Below are 15,541 nucleotides of genomic sequence, written 5' to 3' on the forward strand. Positions count from 1 at the left end.
TGTCAGGTCCTGCTCTTACAGAGAATGTTTCACCAAACGTGAATGGCTTCAACTGAAAGTTTTTGTTTGGAAAAAACGCCAAAAGTGTATCTACAACGTTGTACTAATGTTATTAATCTGTAGAGGAGATATTGTGATTCTAGACTTTTTAGAAGTGAAAATCTGTCCTGTCCTGTAAACACCTAAACCATTCAGTCTTCGTCCAGATTTTATCTTTCAGTATTTCCATTTTCACTAACTGTAGAGAAGTTTGCTAATTTACTCACACTACATTTCAAGATTTGAAAGCCTCAGAACTATCGCTTAAAAAAAATGGTTAATGGTCTGAATCAAATGTAATGTTTCTAAAATGCTCCCTTTTGTATTTGGAAAAATTGAACAAGGAACTAATGGTCTGTACAGAATTTGCTTTTATTATGATAAAGAGAAAACTTCTGACACATTGCCATTTCTTTCTCTGAGTTTATCCACTTCATAGGACTTGAAAGAAAAAATGCTATTGTTATAACAGTTTGGCCATATTCTATAAAGATACTTTGTAATGCAGCCAATGAACATTGGCCATAGAATGTGTTCAGGACAGCATTTTCAGATGCATGATTAAGAGTAAACCAGCTCCATTTGAGTTTTGGCCTTTCTGCACAAATTTTTAATAACCTGCTATGTAAACTACATATATTCTTGGGAGTAATCCATATGCATGTGTGTGTTTAGGGAGCCATCTTGTGTCTGAATTTTATTAGAGAACACATTGTTGGACCACCTTCTTCCTTCTCCAACTAATTGAAGTCAGTCGACTGACACCAGGGCTGAATTTGGTCCATTTGGCTGCTAATATAAACTTAAACAGTATCAAGACAAAGTATTCATTTTTTCAAGTCAAGGGTCTCAAACTCAAATGACCATGAGGGCCACATGAGGACTAATACATTGGCCTGAGGACCGCACCACTGACCACCCGTCCCCCCACCCTCCGCGCTGCCCCCGCCCCGCCCCTACCCCGCCTCTTCCCACCCCTTCCCTGCCCCCTTTCCAACCCCTTCCCTGAAATCCCCACCCCAACTCTGCCCCCTCCCTGCCCCCAGACGGCACATAAGGGGTGCGGGGTGCAGCAGGGGGCTCAGAGCAGGGGGTCAGGATGCAGAGTGCAGCAGGCTGCTCAGGGCAGGGGGTTGGGGTACAGGAGGGGTGCGGGGTGCAGCAGGGGGCTCAGGGCAGGGGGAAGGGGTACAGGAGGGGTGCGGCAGGGGTCTCAGGACACGGGATTCGGCTGCAGGAGGGGTTCGGGGGCAGAGTCCAGCCCGGTGCGCACCAGGGGCAGGGCAGGTGGCCTGCCCTGCCCTGCCCCCGCACCACTCCGGGAAGTGGCTGGGACCTGGGGGAGGAGGGGCACAGGGGTCTGTGTGTTGCCCTGGCCGCTCCTCCAGGTACCTTCCCCGAGGCTCCCATTGGCCGGGAACGGGAAACCTGTGGGGGGCAGGGGTGCCACGGGGAGCTGGTGGGCCACAGAAAATAACCCCAAGGCCGCATGTTTGAGACCCCTGGTTTAAGTTAATACTGTTAACACTATTAAATTAAACAGACTACTAGCAGCAGAATAAAAGGCCAAGAAGCAGATTATATATAACATCAAATTCTGGGAAATTCTGCATTTTTAAAAATGGAAAATTAAGTGCAGAGCTTTCTGTTGAACTGTATAAAATGGGTGAAATTCTAAGGTCTGTGTTATGCAGGAGTTCAGACTAGATTATCATAATGGTCCCTTCTGGCATTAAAATCTGTGAAGATAAATAGTAGTGGTGTTTTGCTTGAAATAAACTTCCATTTATATACGCATTTTCTACCTCTCCTGAAAACATGTACAAATACTGCTAATCATTTTAATAAAATATTAAATTGTGGTGGAATTAGTCCTGTTAAAATTATTAGCTAATCGTAATATGAAATTATAAACCTTATTATGAGAGACTAATTAGGCTTGTTATAGCCCAAGTTTGTCCATAATTGGACAAGAATTGGTTAGCTGCTCTTTTATATAAGCAGTATTTTTATATGACTGTTGAAAGGATGTTTAATGACATTAGTTAGCCGTGGTAACTTTTTGCTCTTAGTAAATGTAATCAGTATAGTATTTTCCTTTCCATTATGTAGCATTATCTTTTAGCCAACTTTTAGTATCTTTTTCATTGTTTATTAACTCCAGAATAGTTGTTAGAGTACAGAGTGCTATATCTTTGTATATCAAAAGTGACTGATCCCTATGATGTGGTGATCTGTGGTAAACAGTTTAAAGTATTTAGTAATGATTTTTTTTTCTTGGTTTGTGACAGCCTTCATATTTAGGTTTTGTTTTGTGGAAAAAAGTTCAGATAGCATTCTAGACATTGAGGAATATCACATAATAAAAGCAAAAATGTCAGAATAGTTGACTGTAATTCATATGTAAATATTTAATTGTTTATCGTTTTTTCTTTTTTAAATACAAAATTATTGATCCAGTTTGGTGACTGATATTGGCTGAATGGAGCATTGTAGAACTTATGCTTCCTTTCTCCACTCGTATCACATATATTTGTAATTTTTAAAGTTTAAAATTGGTCAGCCAGCCAGTATACATAGACCAGAAAAAGACAAATCAATTAAAAAGACTTTTTACACAACACTAAATCTCATAATTCTGTATTTATCATTTAGCAGCACCAAGTGGCAAAATTGTGTATTGTCTCATTATATCAGTTACTCCAGCTCAATACCAAAAAAGCGCTGCTGGAGACATGATTCCAATAAACCGAGCCTTTTCACTGATTTATTGGTATGCTTCATATCTTTGAATTCTAGTATCTCAGGCCTTCAGAAATTGCAATAAGACAGTACTTGTAGTAGATTCTGTCATAGGTGGTATCTCACCTAAACACTTCACAATCTTTAATGTGTTTATCCTCACGCATCCCTGTTGAGGTACGACTGTTACTGAATGCTACTGTCCCCATTTTTCAGCTGGGGGAACTGAGACAGAGAGAAGCTAAGTGACTTGCCAAAGGTCACACAATCTGTGACACAGGGGGAATTGAACCTGAGTCTCCCAAATTTTAGACTAGCACCTTAACCACTGGAGCCTGTTTCCTCAGATACGTTTTTATATAGGGTTTGAACTTCTGACCACTTGCATATAAAGCAAGAGACGTTCCTCTGCTCTACCAAGCCACTGTGATTCAGCCTTGTGCAAGGAATCAAGAACTCCTAACTTTAGTCCTCTATGTAGGCTTCAACAAGTCACTTAAGGTATGTGGAAACTGCATTCATGGGGTTTGAACGCAGCTCTTGTAGACATACCTGAGCTAGCTTTAATCTAGCTTGATCAGGTACTGATAGCAGTGAAGCTGCTGCAGCACAGGCTCCAGCGTATGCTGTGCAAGCCTGTCTAGAACCCTGGGTAATAACTCGGCTTGCAGTCCTGTGCTGAAGCCTGCCATGCCGTGGCTTCACTGCTACTGGTACCCGAGCTAGTGAGGTTAAAACTAGCTCTAGTATGTCTGCACAAGCTGCAGTTACGCTTCCAATTGCAGTGTAAACACACCCTGTATCTCTGCCTTTTGCCAGCTACAGAGAGGGAATAATGCTTACCTAATTTTTACAGGAACGTTGAGGATTGTTGGTTTAATGATTGTACAGTGGTTTGAAAATAGAAGTACCCCATGAAGTACTAAGTATTACAAATGTGTGTTTTCCGTCGTTAATTGACCAAAACTGAGCAAATGGATCATATGGCGATGAAACAGTGGAAGTTTTAGTTGTCCTGTTTAACTTTCATACATTTGTTTTGTATTCAGTTAGTACTACCAGTGTGCACATAGGAAGACAAGGTCCTTAATCTACAGAATTTGAATCTAAATGCACAAGGAAGTCATCATCTAGAGATCACTCCTGCTCTGTGATGCATGTGTAAAAGAAACAGGGATAAACATCTATATCTTTAGTAGTAGATGTAATGAATTGATATGAGGGGAAGGCATTAGAGGTACAGCAGGAATTCTTGTGTGTGTGACTGACTAAGCTGTTGTCTGCAGTGCACTAATGAATCACTGACCTATTACCAGAAATGTCACTGAAGAAGTTGCATTAAGTGTTTATGCTAACCACATTTCTTGTGTCCAAGGGTACAGTTTGTATGCACATTTCCTCTTTTTACTTTTATCTAAATATATCTCAAAGTGATGCAGCATGAAATCTTCAGGGAAATCATTCTGATAGCAGCCACTATGATGAAATGCCAGTCATAATTAGAGGAGCAAAGTGTCCTAGATAAATTAACGTATCTAAAAATGTTTTTGTGCCTTATTTTGTAAGATGAAAAAGCAGCTCTGGATCAGAAGCCTTCTAAGCCAGTAGCTCCCCAGGTACCACCCAAAAAGCCTGTTCCTCCAAGCAAGACTAATAATGTATTTAGAGCTGGGCTTCTGCATCCAAAACGACCAGATAAACCAGTTTTACCATCACCTGTGTCTAAGTGAGTATATTTGTATTTAATTTTAATCCAACGTAGTAAATAGATTTCATTAGTTTATGTTTGCATGTGCTTCATTGCTAAACTATGAACCTTAATTAATCTGAAGGTGAATATGTCATAAGGATACACAGTGCCCTATACTTATCTGTGCTTCAGAAATTCTGTGGGTGGTGATCAGCTTTACCTTCTGTTAATTTTCTAATTGTCAAGTGACATTTTACTTGAATCAGATAAGAGGGAACCTTGCACCGTGACCTGCAATCTGTGTGAAATTATGCACTTCTGAATCATCAAACGCAGTGCAAGTTTTAAGCTGCTGCATTCTGTGTAAGTTATGGCCACAGGAAATGAGTCACTAGTGGTGGTCTGTGATATGCTGGGTAAAGGAGCCTGTGGGCGTTACACTTAAGAAATTAATTACCACATTGGAGAGAGCCACACATCACTGTGTAAATGACCAGATTTCTCACTTAAGTATTGTCAGTATAAATCCCCACTCCTGGAGCACGCATGCCCTTGCTGTTGAAATCATTGTCCTTTAGAAAAGTAGTGACCATTGGGAACATGTGAGTGAGATCATATAAGGATCTGAATCTCCAAGATTCCTCAGTTCTTTTCAACTGCTTGAGTGGATTTAAATTCTCTGTCTTCCCTTCATAGTTCATATTATAACAGAGTAACAGCAGCCACTATTGTTGAAGTTGCGTATCTGCCTCTGTTCTAACCCTGGTTTCCAACCACTAGTATTAAAGTTGCATTTAGCTTCTATTCTGTCCCCTGATTTTAGTCACTGACAACTTTCTGAAGTTTTATTTTTTCAGACTGAAGTTTTTCCATGCCTGGTCTCTGCCTGATGAGGTGACATTTTTTTGTCAGTTTGAATAAAAACCAGTCAGCTCTTTTTTCAGTGTAAGGAGAGTGTGTCCCATTATAACCAAACCAAAAAGTAATGTGATCTTTTTTGAACAATTTTAAGTCTTGCAGGAGATGGGCTGTCTCCGGCATCCTTTCTGAAGATACATCTACACTTATGGTGGCATGCAGAGAACAGACACTGCACACCCAGCTAGCACTGGTATAAATAGCAGTGTAGATAGTGAGGCACAGCTTAGGCAAGTAAAGTGCCCTAAGGTATATACCCTACATAGCTGTCTGCACACCCAAGCAGTGCCTCCCATGTCTACACTGCTACTTTTAGCAATGTAGTGTTCCATGGCTAGTGCCTTTCCCTGTGTCAGGAAAAGGTTCTGGCAGGGAGAGACAGCGGGAAAGTCTGACAGTGTGGAAAGACTCCTGTTGCTTCCTCCCTGCTAGAGCCTTTTCTGCTGCAGTGAACGGCTGTGGCAGCGGGGAGCTGCTGGAGTCTTTTCCACTGGTCTCCATCCCCGCTTGTTGGAGCATTTCACTGCTGCATGTGGTTACACAGCACAGTGACAGGCGTGAGCTCGGCCTGCTTTCACTATGGCAAGTAGCTCCTGTGTTGTGTCTGTACTCAACACACTACTGTAAATGTAGATAAGGCATAAGATGCCTGGGACAGGTCACTCTTCTCTTGGTATCTAGCCATACTGTGCATTATTCATGCACTATTGCCATTTTCTTTGCACATCACGGGAGCTGATGCTCCGTTCAGGACAGCAGTGCTATAATCATTGTTCAACTAGTTCTCTTCAAACCTGACTCCTCACAGTAGCAATTAATCTCTCAAGAATGGAGATCTTGAAGAGAGATTACTAGCCAGTTTTAATAATTGATTCTTTGAGTGGATTGTCAGTGTAGATCCCCATTCACCACGCTTCTGTGCTGTAGATTCTAAATGGTGGAAGAAACTAACAGACGTGTAGGCCACAGCTCCGTACATAACCTCACACTGAAGGTTTGATTGTGTGAGACTGCATGTACAGGTTCCCAATGGTTACCCCTTTGAGCGCTGTGGCTTTCATGCAGCAGGTGCATGTGCAATCCAAGAGTGCAGCTCTATACTGTTAATCTACAGAGGGCCACCCATTCTTGGCTAGGTATTGACTTCATATTTCAGCACACTTCAAGATTTATTGTTTTATAGGTAGAGAAGTATACAACAGAAATGTTTTTCAATTTGGGTAACAGTTAACATATTGGAATATGTTATGGAACAGAATTCCAAAGGGGAGATATAGGTATAGACAAATAATAAATTGTGGCCAGAGAATTTTAATGTTCTTATGACTGAAAACGTCCACAGCTGCTCAATATTTGACTGAAAACATCCACAGCTGTTCAGTATTTGACACTATCCTGAGTGGATGGGAGAAGAGAAGGCAATCCTGCTGCAATAATAATCCCCATGTAGAAAAGTGGGGAAATGAGTATAGAGCCACATTTTAGAGGAAAGGGAACTTAATAACCAACATTTAACCTGTCAAACTGTTCAGTTCCTAAGCAAAGTAACTTTTACCTTCGGCTGCAAGATGCAGCTAAAAGAGTGGCAAAGGAATGGCTCATCTGTTCACTTTTGGATCTAGGATGCAGGAAAATCTAGGAGTCTTTCACTGCCAGAACAGTAATAAAGGGTGTAGAGAGACTATCCAATGCTAGAATAAGGGCCATCTATACAGGATATTTAACTAAATGTGACCACCCATTATGATCCATTAAGAATGTTTTTAATAAAAAAAAAAAATTTGAGGGTAATGGACCCTTCATACTTCACCTGTGAATGTTTCTGAAGTGGAGATATTGTTGAAGGTGGTGTTCAACCTTCTTGTCTTTTGTTTTGTTGCATTGCACTATAGCATTTTTTTTGCAAAGGGTTAGATTTGTTCATACAGTGTGCCTAAACGGTGATAAAATATTACCAGATAATGTTTTGAAATATGCATGTGGAACTCCCACTGAAAGCCCTGCACATATCTGGAGGGCAGATTTTTGTCCATAAGAGTCCTAACAGAAGTAAATATGTTTATGAATAGCACAACATTGATTTTATTTGTCTGTCTTGGTGTGAGAGTCAGTCTGTGAAATTTTTAAATCTAAATGCTTAAAGAACAGGAAACAGACATTTTCCCCTCTGCTTTTAACTCTTAATACGTTTGAATTATGACTTGTTTCAAATTCAGACTGCCTGTTTATTTCTTTACAGATCTAATGGGGAAGTAGTTTCCCTTCGACCGAAGTCTGAAATTGAGCCACTAATAAAACCAAAGTTAGACTCTGAACATTTACCACTTAGACCAAAATCAGTAGAGGTAGATTCAGTTGCAGTAAAGAGCTATAAAGAACCAGGTAAGATGAAAAACAAATGAAAATACTGTACTGGAGAGCTTTTCTGAGCCTTTCCTATTTGGACTGGGATACTCTCATGGTATTAGAATAAACTCTTTTATTGGAGTATACACATGTTAATATTTAGTGCAAGAACAGTTACATGTGTTAGGTAGGGTATACAATTTTTTAAATACTGCTGATAGCTCTTTTGTGTAACAGGGAAAAATAATGTACAGTGTTTATCAGGCTAATATGCAGAGAACTGATAACGCCTTCCTTTGTATTGGGTTAGCTAGAAAAACGAACACCTATATAATGGCTTTCTTTTTTCAATTAAAAGGATATTTTTGTCATTGCCTGACCTCCCTTACCTTTATAAAAAGATTCCTTTTTTTTCTCACTGTCATTTTCTGTGCACCTTCCTGCTGTTTTTGCACATAGAATAACTTAATGAACCTATTTCAGGTTTCAGAGGAACAGCCGTGTTAGTCTGTATTCACAAAAAGAAAAGGAGTACTTGTGGCACCTTAGAGACTAACCAATTTATTTGAGCATGAGCTTTCGTGAGCTACAGCTCACTTGTATACATCTGATGAAGTGAGCTGTAGCTCACGAAAGCTCATGCTCAAATAAATTGGTTAGTCTCTAAGGTGCCACAAGTACTCCTTTTCTTTTAATGAACCTATTTAAATATTTTTACTAATATTCATAACATTCATTTATAGTTTTGTGGAGTCTAGTTGACAACTTTTGTGGCTAACTCCTTCATTAGTGCTTTACAGTTTTGAAAGAGAGAGATTGTATTTTGTGAATTTCAGTATTTGGTGCTGATGAAAGTGAACTAACTCTTGCTAGATGCACCTTGATCTTAATCTGACATCTGACTTACAATTCTATCCCTGTCTAATGAGAACTTTAAGTATTGCCCAGAACCAGCAACATTCTGGACAGATGCTATGCAAGCTCTCCCCATATAACTGCTACTAATATATTCCTTCCTTGTCAATAACATCACTGTGATCTCAATCCTGCGTGTGCCTCCTATTCAAAGGTTGCCTGTTCTCTTAAACTGGATGGTGACTTTTGTGTTCTTGTGCAAATCTTCATGGGGGGGGACTAGTTTTGAGAACACACAATTCTTCCATACATCTGACTTATACCAATTTTTAGCACTGGCCTCTAAATGTGAAATTTTCTAGTGCATTAAACCCAGTGGTGAGCTGGAGCCGGTTCGCAGGAATTTAACAACCGCCGGGTGTTAACCCGCTCTCCTGCAGGGGGCGCTGAGGCTTTGATGGTCTCTGGCCGGGAAGTGATGCAATTCCTCCTCCGGCCGCCGGGGGCGCTGCACTGCAGGAGCCATATGGGCTGCCACCTGGCCCTGGACACGAGCCCTGTTGCTGCTGCTGCTCGCCTGGCCCTGGGGCTCCCGCTGCTGCCTGGTGGGTCCCTGGCTGCTCTGCTTGGCCTGGGCAGCGTCCTGCTGTTTGGGCTGCTCTGAGCCACTCTCCCCGTGAGAACCCACCACCCTGCTTCCAGCCAGCCCCGCACCACCTGCCCTGCCCTGCCTCCAGCCAGCCCCGCAACCCCTGCCCTCAGCCAGTCTCTGCTGCATCCCCTGCTCTGTCTCCAGCCAACCCCTGCCGCACGCACCCCCCTGCCCGAAGCTAGCCAGCCCCACACCCCCCTGACCTGCCTGCAGCCAGCCCCTACCTCCAGTCAGCCCTTGCCCTGCCTGCAGCCAGCCCCTGCAGCATGCACCCCCCTGCCGGAAGCTAGCCAGCCCCACACCCCCCGTCTCCAGCCAACCCCTGCCGCACCCCCCTGCAGCCCTGCTTGAAGCCAGCCAGCCCCACACCCCGTGCCCTGCCTGCAGCCAGCCCCTGCCTCTAGCCAGGCCCGCAACCCCCTGCCCTGCCTCCAGCTAGCCCTGCCCCACGCCCCTGTCTGCAGCTCGCCCCACTTCCACTGGTGCCCTGCAGTTCCCAGGGCAGTAACCCTGCATACTTGCTTCAGTGAGGGGGGCAGGGAGCAGCTGGGGACCCACACATGTGCACACCCTAGGGTGACCAGACAGCAAGTGTGAAAAATCAGGATGGGGGTGGGGGGTAATAGGAGCCTATATAAGAAAAAGACCCCAAAATTGGGACTGTCCCTATAAAATCAGGACATCTGGTCACCCTAGTTCACCCCCAGGGAGTGGTGGGGGACGCACACATGTGAAACGGAGCTCATTTCTAGTTCAGGCCCATCTTTTTAAAAAAGAACCTTAGGCAGGGTTAACACACATCTGTATTTTCCCGGACATGTCAGGCTTTTTGGTTCTTAAATCGCCATCCGGATGGCGATTTAAGAACCAAAATACGGGAAAATACGAACGTATGGTAACCCTATTGGTACAAAAAATACATTCTGTGGCACATCCCTTAAATCAGAACTTTTTATAGGGAACCGGTTAAGATTTTGGCAGCTCATCACTGATTAAACCCACATGGTCTCAACCCAGGGTGACCTCTTGGACATGACCCTTTACTCAGAATGCCTTTTAAAGATGCGGAACAGAAATAATTACTCCATTTCCAGAATGTGTAACTTCCCATCCAAATTGCACTGAACTGAGGTGTGGAGTGGCGAATGTTCAGTTTTGGACTACAAGTGTAAGGGTCATTTTCTCATGGCTCTACAGGCTAACCATGGGAGTTTTTTCCATTGGAAAGGGGAGGTTTCCAGTTTCCCGTTAGGTTGTGCGGCACTTGCTTCTGTGCCTGATGGAGTCTGAGATGTAACTTTGAAATCATGACTTTTGTATAGTAAAGATCGTTCCAATATTTAGTGGATTAGTGATATTAGTTAGTCATTCTCTTAGTGTATAACTTAGTGTATAATAAGGCACCCTAAGAATATTGCAAGTAGTACCCACAAAAATGCTTAATATGTTCCAAGTTATTTCTAAAATAGTTTTTTCTTTGTTAAATGTTGTGCATATAGAGAATAGATGATGTGCCAGTATTATTTGGATTGGGACAGTGAAGGGACTTAACCAGTATCTGGTGAAGATTGGGGCTTTCATAAGCGTAAACTGAACAAAGTTTTTTTTCAGGCAAGAAGGAATTAATGTTAGTAGTTTGGGAGATGAAATGGCTGAGATACTAGCCCCTTTGCTTTAAAAGTGTGTCAGAAATCTGTTACTCAGGTTTCCTGTTTGGAGGTTGTATTAGATCTTGTGCTATTCCTACATGGTCAGGTAGCATGTGTGGCCAAGAGCATGTCTTTCTGTCATCTTTCGGCGAGGAGAATGTGATGTTTTTGTTCAGATGTAGACCTTCCCTACAGTTATCCTTGCCTTTGTCACCCTGAGACTAGAATAATTCACTGCACTCAGTCAGGTCCTGTACACTGATGACATTGGCTGAGTATTAGATATACTGTGGCTATAAGGTTTTGACATAGGACCTTGTAGGTCAGCAGAGGCACTCAAGCTTACAGTACGCTGATTTCAGAGAGCGGGAGTTGGTGGCAGGATCCCCTTGATGACAGATCTTCTATATACTCCCCGTCTTACTGGTACATCAGGGCAGGCATTTGATGACTTTCAGGGAGCACTGCAAGGCTCCTGTATTTTCTGGGGCTTTAAAGAAGAGAGTGGAGTGATAATAAATTGGAGAAAGTGGCTGTTGAATGTTAGTGATTTGAGGATAGGGTTGATGATGATGGAACATGCCTTTTTATTTCATGGATGTTTATTCTTTAGTGTGGATGCATGTTTCCTTTGAGAGAGAACTAAGAGTGTAGTTAAGGGTGGCTGGCTTTGTGCCCTCATGTTTCTGTCATGTGGGGTTTCATTTATCATTTTTTGTGCATATTTGAGCTTGCAGGGAAGACTGGGTACAGACTGACATGCATTCAATATGCTGATGACATTGAATCTATTCTTCCCTTTCATCCAACCTATAGGGAGCAATTATCTTTCTCTGTGTATGGTAGTGAATGGGCTCTGATAAGAGTGAGCAGGCTGAGGCCGGGGGAAACGGAGGTCATATTGTTATGTTTGGGGAAGCAATTGGACAATGTGGCAAAGATTGTCACCCATTGATTGAAGGTGTGTCCCCCCTCTTGTGTCAGCTGAGCATTCACTTTGGGAGTTCTGTTAGACTCCTTGCTGTTAGGCAGCTATATAACAGAATTGAGCAGAATGGCTTTATTCCCTCCCATGTGGGAAGGAAGTTGTAACCCTTTCTCTTAGGCCTGGACTATGTTACAGGCCTTCATGCTTCTGTTGCTTGAAGTTTAGGCAATTCCAATGCACCCTGTGGGGATCTGCATGTGGATCATAGAATCATAGAATCATAGAATATAAGGGTTGGAAGGGACCCCAGAAGGTCATCTAGTCCAACCCCCTGCTCAAAGCAGGACCAATTCCCAGTTAAATCATCCCAGCCAGGGCTTTGTCAAGCCTGACCTTAAAAACCTCTAAGGAAGGAGATTCTACCACCTCCCTAGGTAACGCATTCCAGTGTTTCACCACCCTCTTAGTGAAAAAGTTTTTCCTAATATCCAATCTAAACCTCCCCCACTGTAACTTGAGACCATTACTCCTCGTTCTGTCATCTGATACCATTGAGAACAGTCTAGAGCCATCCTCTTTGGAACCCCCTTTCAGGTAGTTGAAAACAGCTATCAAATCCCCCCTCATTCTTCTCTTCTGCAGGCTAAACAATCCCAGCTCCCTCAGCCTCTCCTCATAACTCATATGTTCCAGACCCCTAATCATTTTTGTTGCCCTTCGCTGGACTCTCTCCAATTTATCCACATCCTTCTTGAAGTGTGGGGCCCAAAACTGGACACAGTACTCCAGATGAGGCCTCACCAATGTCGAATAGAGGGGAACGATCACGTCCCTCGATCTGCTCGCTATGCCCCTACTTATACATCCCAAAATGCCATTGGCCTTCTTGGCAACAAGGGCACACTGCTGACTCATATCCAGCTTCTCGTCCACTGTCACCCCTAGGTCCTTTTCCGCAGAACTGCTGCCTAGCCATTCGGTCCCTAGTCTGTAGCTGTGCATTGGGTTCTTCCGTCCTAAGTGCAGGACCCTGCACTTATCCTTATTGAACCTCATCAGATTTCTTTTGGCCCAATCCTCCAATTTGTCTAGGTCCTTCTGTATCCTATCCCTCCCCTCCAGCGTATCTACCACTCCTCCCAGTTTAGTATCATCCGCAAATTTGCTGAGAGTGCAATCCACACCATCCTCCAGATCATTTATGAAGATATTGAACAAAACCGGCCCCAGGACCGACCCTTGGGGCACACCACTTGATACCGGCTGCCAACTAGACATGGAGCCATTGATCACTACCCGTTGAGCCCGACAATCTAGCCAGCTTTCTACCCACCTTGTAGTGCATTCATCCAGCCCATACTTCCTTAACTTGCTGACAAGAATACTGTGGGAGACCGTGTCAAAAGCTTTGCTAAAGTCAAGAAACAATACATCCACTGCTTTCCCTTCATCCACAGAACCAGTAATCTCATCATAGAAGGCGATTAGATTAGTCAGGCATGACCTTCCCTTGGTGAATCCATGCTGGCTGTTCCTGATCACTTTCCTCTCATGCAAGTGCTTCAGGATTGATTCTTTGAGGACCTGCTCCATGATTTTTCCAGGGACTGAAGTGAGGCTGACTGGCCTGTAGTTCCCAGGATCCTCCTTCTTCCCTTTTTTAAAGATTGGCACTACATTAGCCTTTTTCCAGTCATCCGGGACTTCCCCGGTTCTCCACGAGTTTTCAAAGATAATGGCCAATGGCTCTGCAATCACAGCCGCCAGTTCCTTCAGCACTCTCGGATGCAACTCGTCCGGCCCCATGGACTTGTGCACGTCCAGCTTTTCTAAAAAGTCCCTAACCACCTCTATCTCCACAGAGGGCTGGCCATCTCTTCCCCATTTTGTGATGCCCAGCGTAGCAGTCTGGGAGCTGACCTTGTTAGTGAAAACAGAGGCAAAAAAAGCATTGAGTACATTAGCTTTTTCCACATCCTCTGTCACTAGTTTGCCTCCCTCATTCAGTAAGGGGCCCACACATTCCTTGGCTTTCTTCTTGTTGCCAACATACCTGAAGAAACCCTTCTTGTTACTCTTGACATCTCTGGCTAGCTGCAGCTCCAGGTGCGATTTGGCCCTCCTGATAACATTCCTACATGCCCTAGCAATATTTTTATACTCTTCCCTGGTCATATGTCCAACCTTCCACTTCTTGTAAGCTTCTTTTTTATGTTTAAGATCCGCTAAGATTTCACCATTAAGCCAAGCTGGTCGCCTGCCATATTTACTATTCTTTCGACTCATCGGGATGGTTTGTCACTGTAACCTCAACAGGGATTCCTTGAAATACAGCCAGCTCTCCTGGACTCCTTTCCCCTTCAAGTTAGTCCCCCAGGGGATCCTGGCCATCCGTTCCCTGAGGGAGTCGAAGTCTGCTTTCCTGAAGTCCAGGGTCCGTATCGTGCTGCTTACCTTTCTTCCCTGTGTCAGGATCCTGAACTCAACCAACTCATGGTCACTGCCCCCCAGATTCCCATCCACTTTTGCTTCCCCCACTAATTCTACCCGGTTTGTGAGCAGCAGGTCAAGAAAAGCGCCCCCCCAGTTGGCTCCTCGAGCACTTGCGCCAGGAAATTGTCCCCTACGCTTTCCAAAAACTTCCTGGATTGTCTATGCACCGCTGTATTGCTCTCCCAGCAGATATCAGGAAAATTAAAGTCACCCATGAGAATCAGGGCATGCGATCCAGTAGCTTCCGTGAGCTGCCGGAAGAAAGCCTCATCTACCTCATCCCCCTGGTCTGGTGGTCTATAGCAGACTCCCACCACTACATCACTCTTGTTGCACACACTTCTAAACTTAATCCAGAGACACTCAGGTTTTTCTGCAGTTTCGTACCGGAGCTCTGAGCAGTCATACTGCTCCCTTACATACAGTGCTACTCCCCCACCTTTTCTGCCCTGCCTGTCCTTCCTGAACAGTTTATAACCATCCATGACAGTACTCCAGTCATGTGAGTTATCCCACCAAGTCTCTGTTATTCCAATCACGTCATAGTTCCTTGACATCACCAGGACCTCCAGTTCTCCCTGCTTGTTTCCAAGGCTTTGTGCATTTGTATATAAGCACTTGAGATAACCTGTTGATCGCCCCTCATTCACAGTATGAGGCAGGAGCCCTCCCCTCACAGACATTCCTGCCTGTGCTTCCTCCCGGTATCCCGCTTTCCCACTTACCTGAGGGCTTTGGTCTCCTTCCCCCGGTGAACCTAGTTTAAAGCCCTCCTCACTAGGTTAGCCAGCCTGCTCGCGAAGATGCTCTTCCCTCTCTTCGTTAAGTGGAGCCCGTCTCTGCCTAGCACTCCTTCTTGGAACACCATCCCATGGTCGAAGAATCCAAAGCCTTCTCTCCGACACCACCTGCGTAGCCGGATACCGAAGCTGGGGCAGAAAGTGGTGAGCACATGACACCAATGCTCCGGGATTTGTGTTGGATGCCTGTTGGTTTCTGGATGGAGTTTAAGAAGTTGATTCTGATCTATAAAACCCAAATGGGATGGGTGATGGGATTGGGCAAGGATTTGTGGATTTTTATTTGGCACAACTAGTTTTGTGGGAGCTGAAGAAATTCTAGTTTTGTGGACTGCAAAGAGATTGTTGGTTTGCTGTTGCTAATTTAATCTTGATATTCTTAATTATCTAGCAAGGCTACCCACAGGCTGGAGTGTAGGCATTTTGTGC

General features: G+C 43.9%; 1 protein-coding gene across 2 annotated transcripts in view; it reads left to right on the top strand.

The window, feature by feature from the left end:
• Positions 1-15,541, top strand: part of CD2AP (CD2 associated protein) — a 163,268-nt gene that overhangs the window by 127,456 nt on the left and 20,271 nt on the right. For both annotated transcript variants that reach the window (XR_007355981.2, XM_048845674.2), the window contains exons 12-13: positions 4,348-4,507; positions 7,629-7,771. Coding sequence is in view for 1 of the 2 variants with exons in the window: in XM_048845674.2 (XP_048701631.1) it covers positions 4,348-4,507; positions 7,629-7,771 (303 nt within the window). In the remaining variant the exon portion in view is untranslated. The remainder of the gene's footprint in view (positions 1-4,347; positions 4,508-7,628; positions 7,772-15,541) is intronic.

The sequence above is a fragment of the Caretta caretta genome, chromosome 3 (assembly GCF_965140235.1).
Source record: "Caretta caretta isolate rCarCar2 chromosome 3, rCarCar1.hap1, whole genome shotgun sequence".
Taxonomy (NCBI): domain Eukaryota; kingdom Metazoa; phylum Chordata; order Testudines; family Cheloniidae; genus Caretta; species Caretta caretta.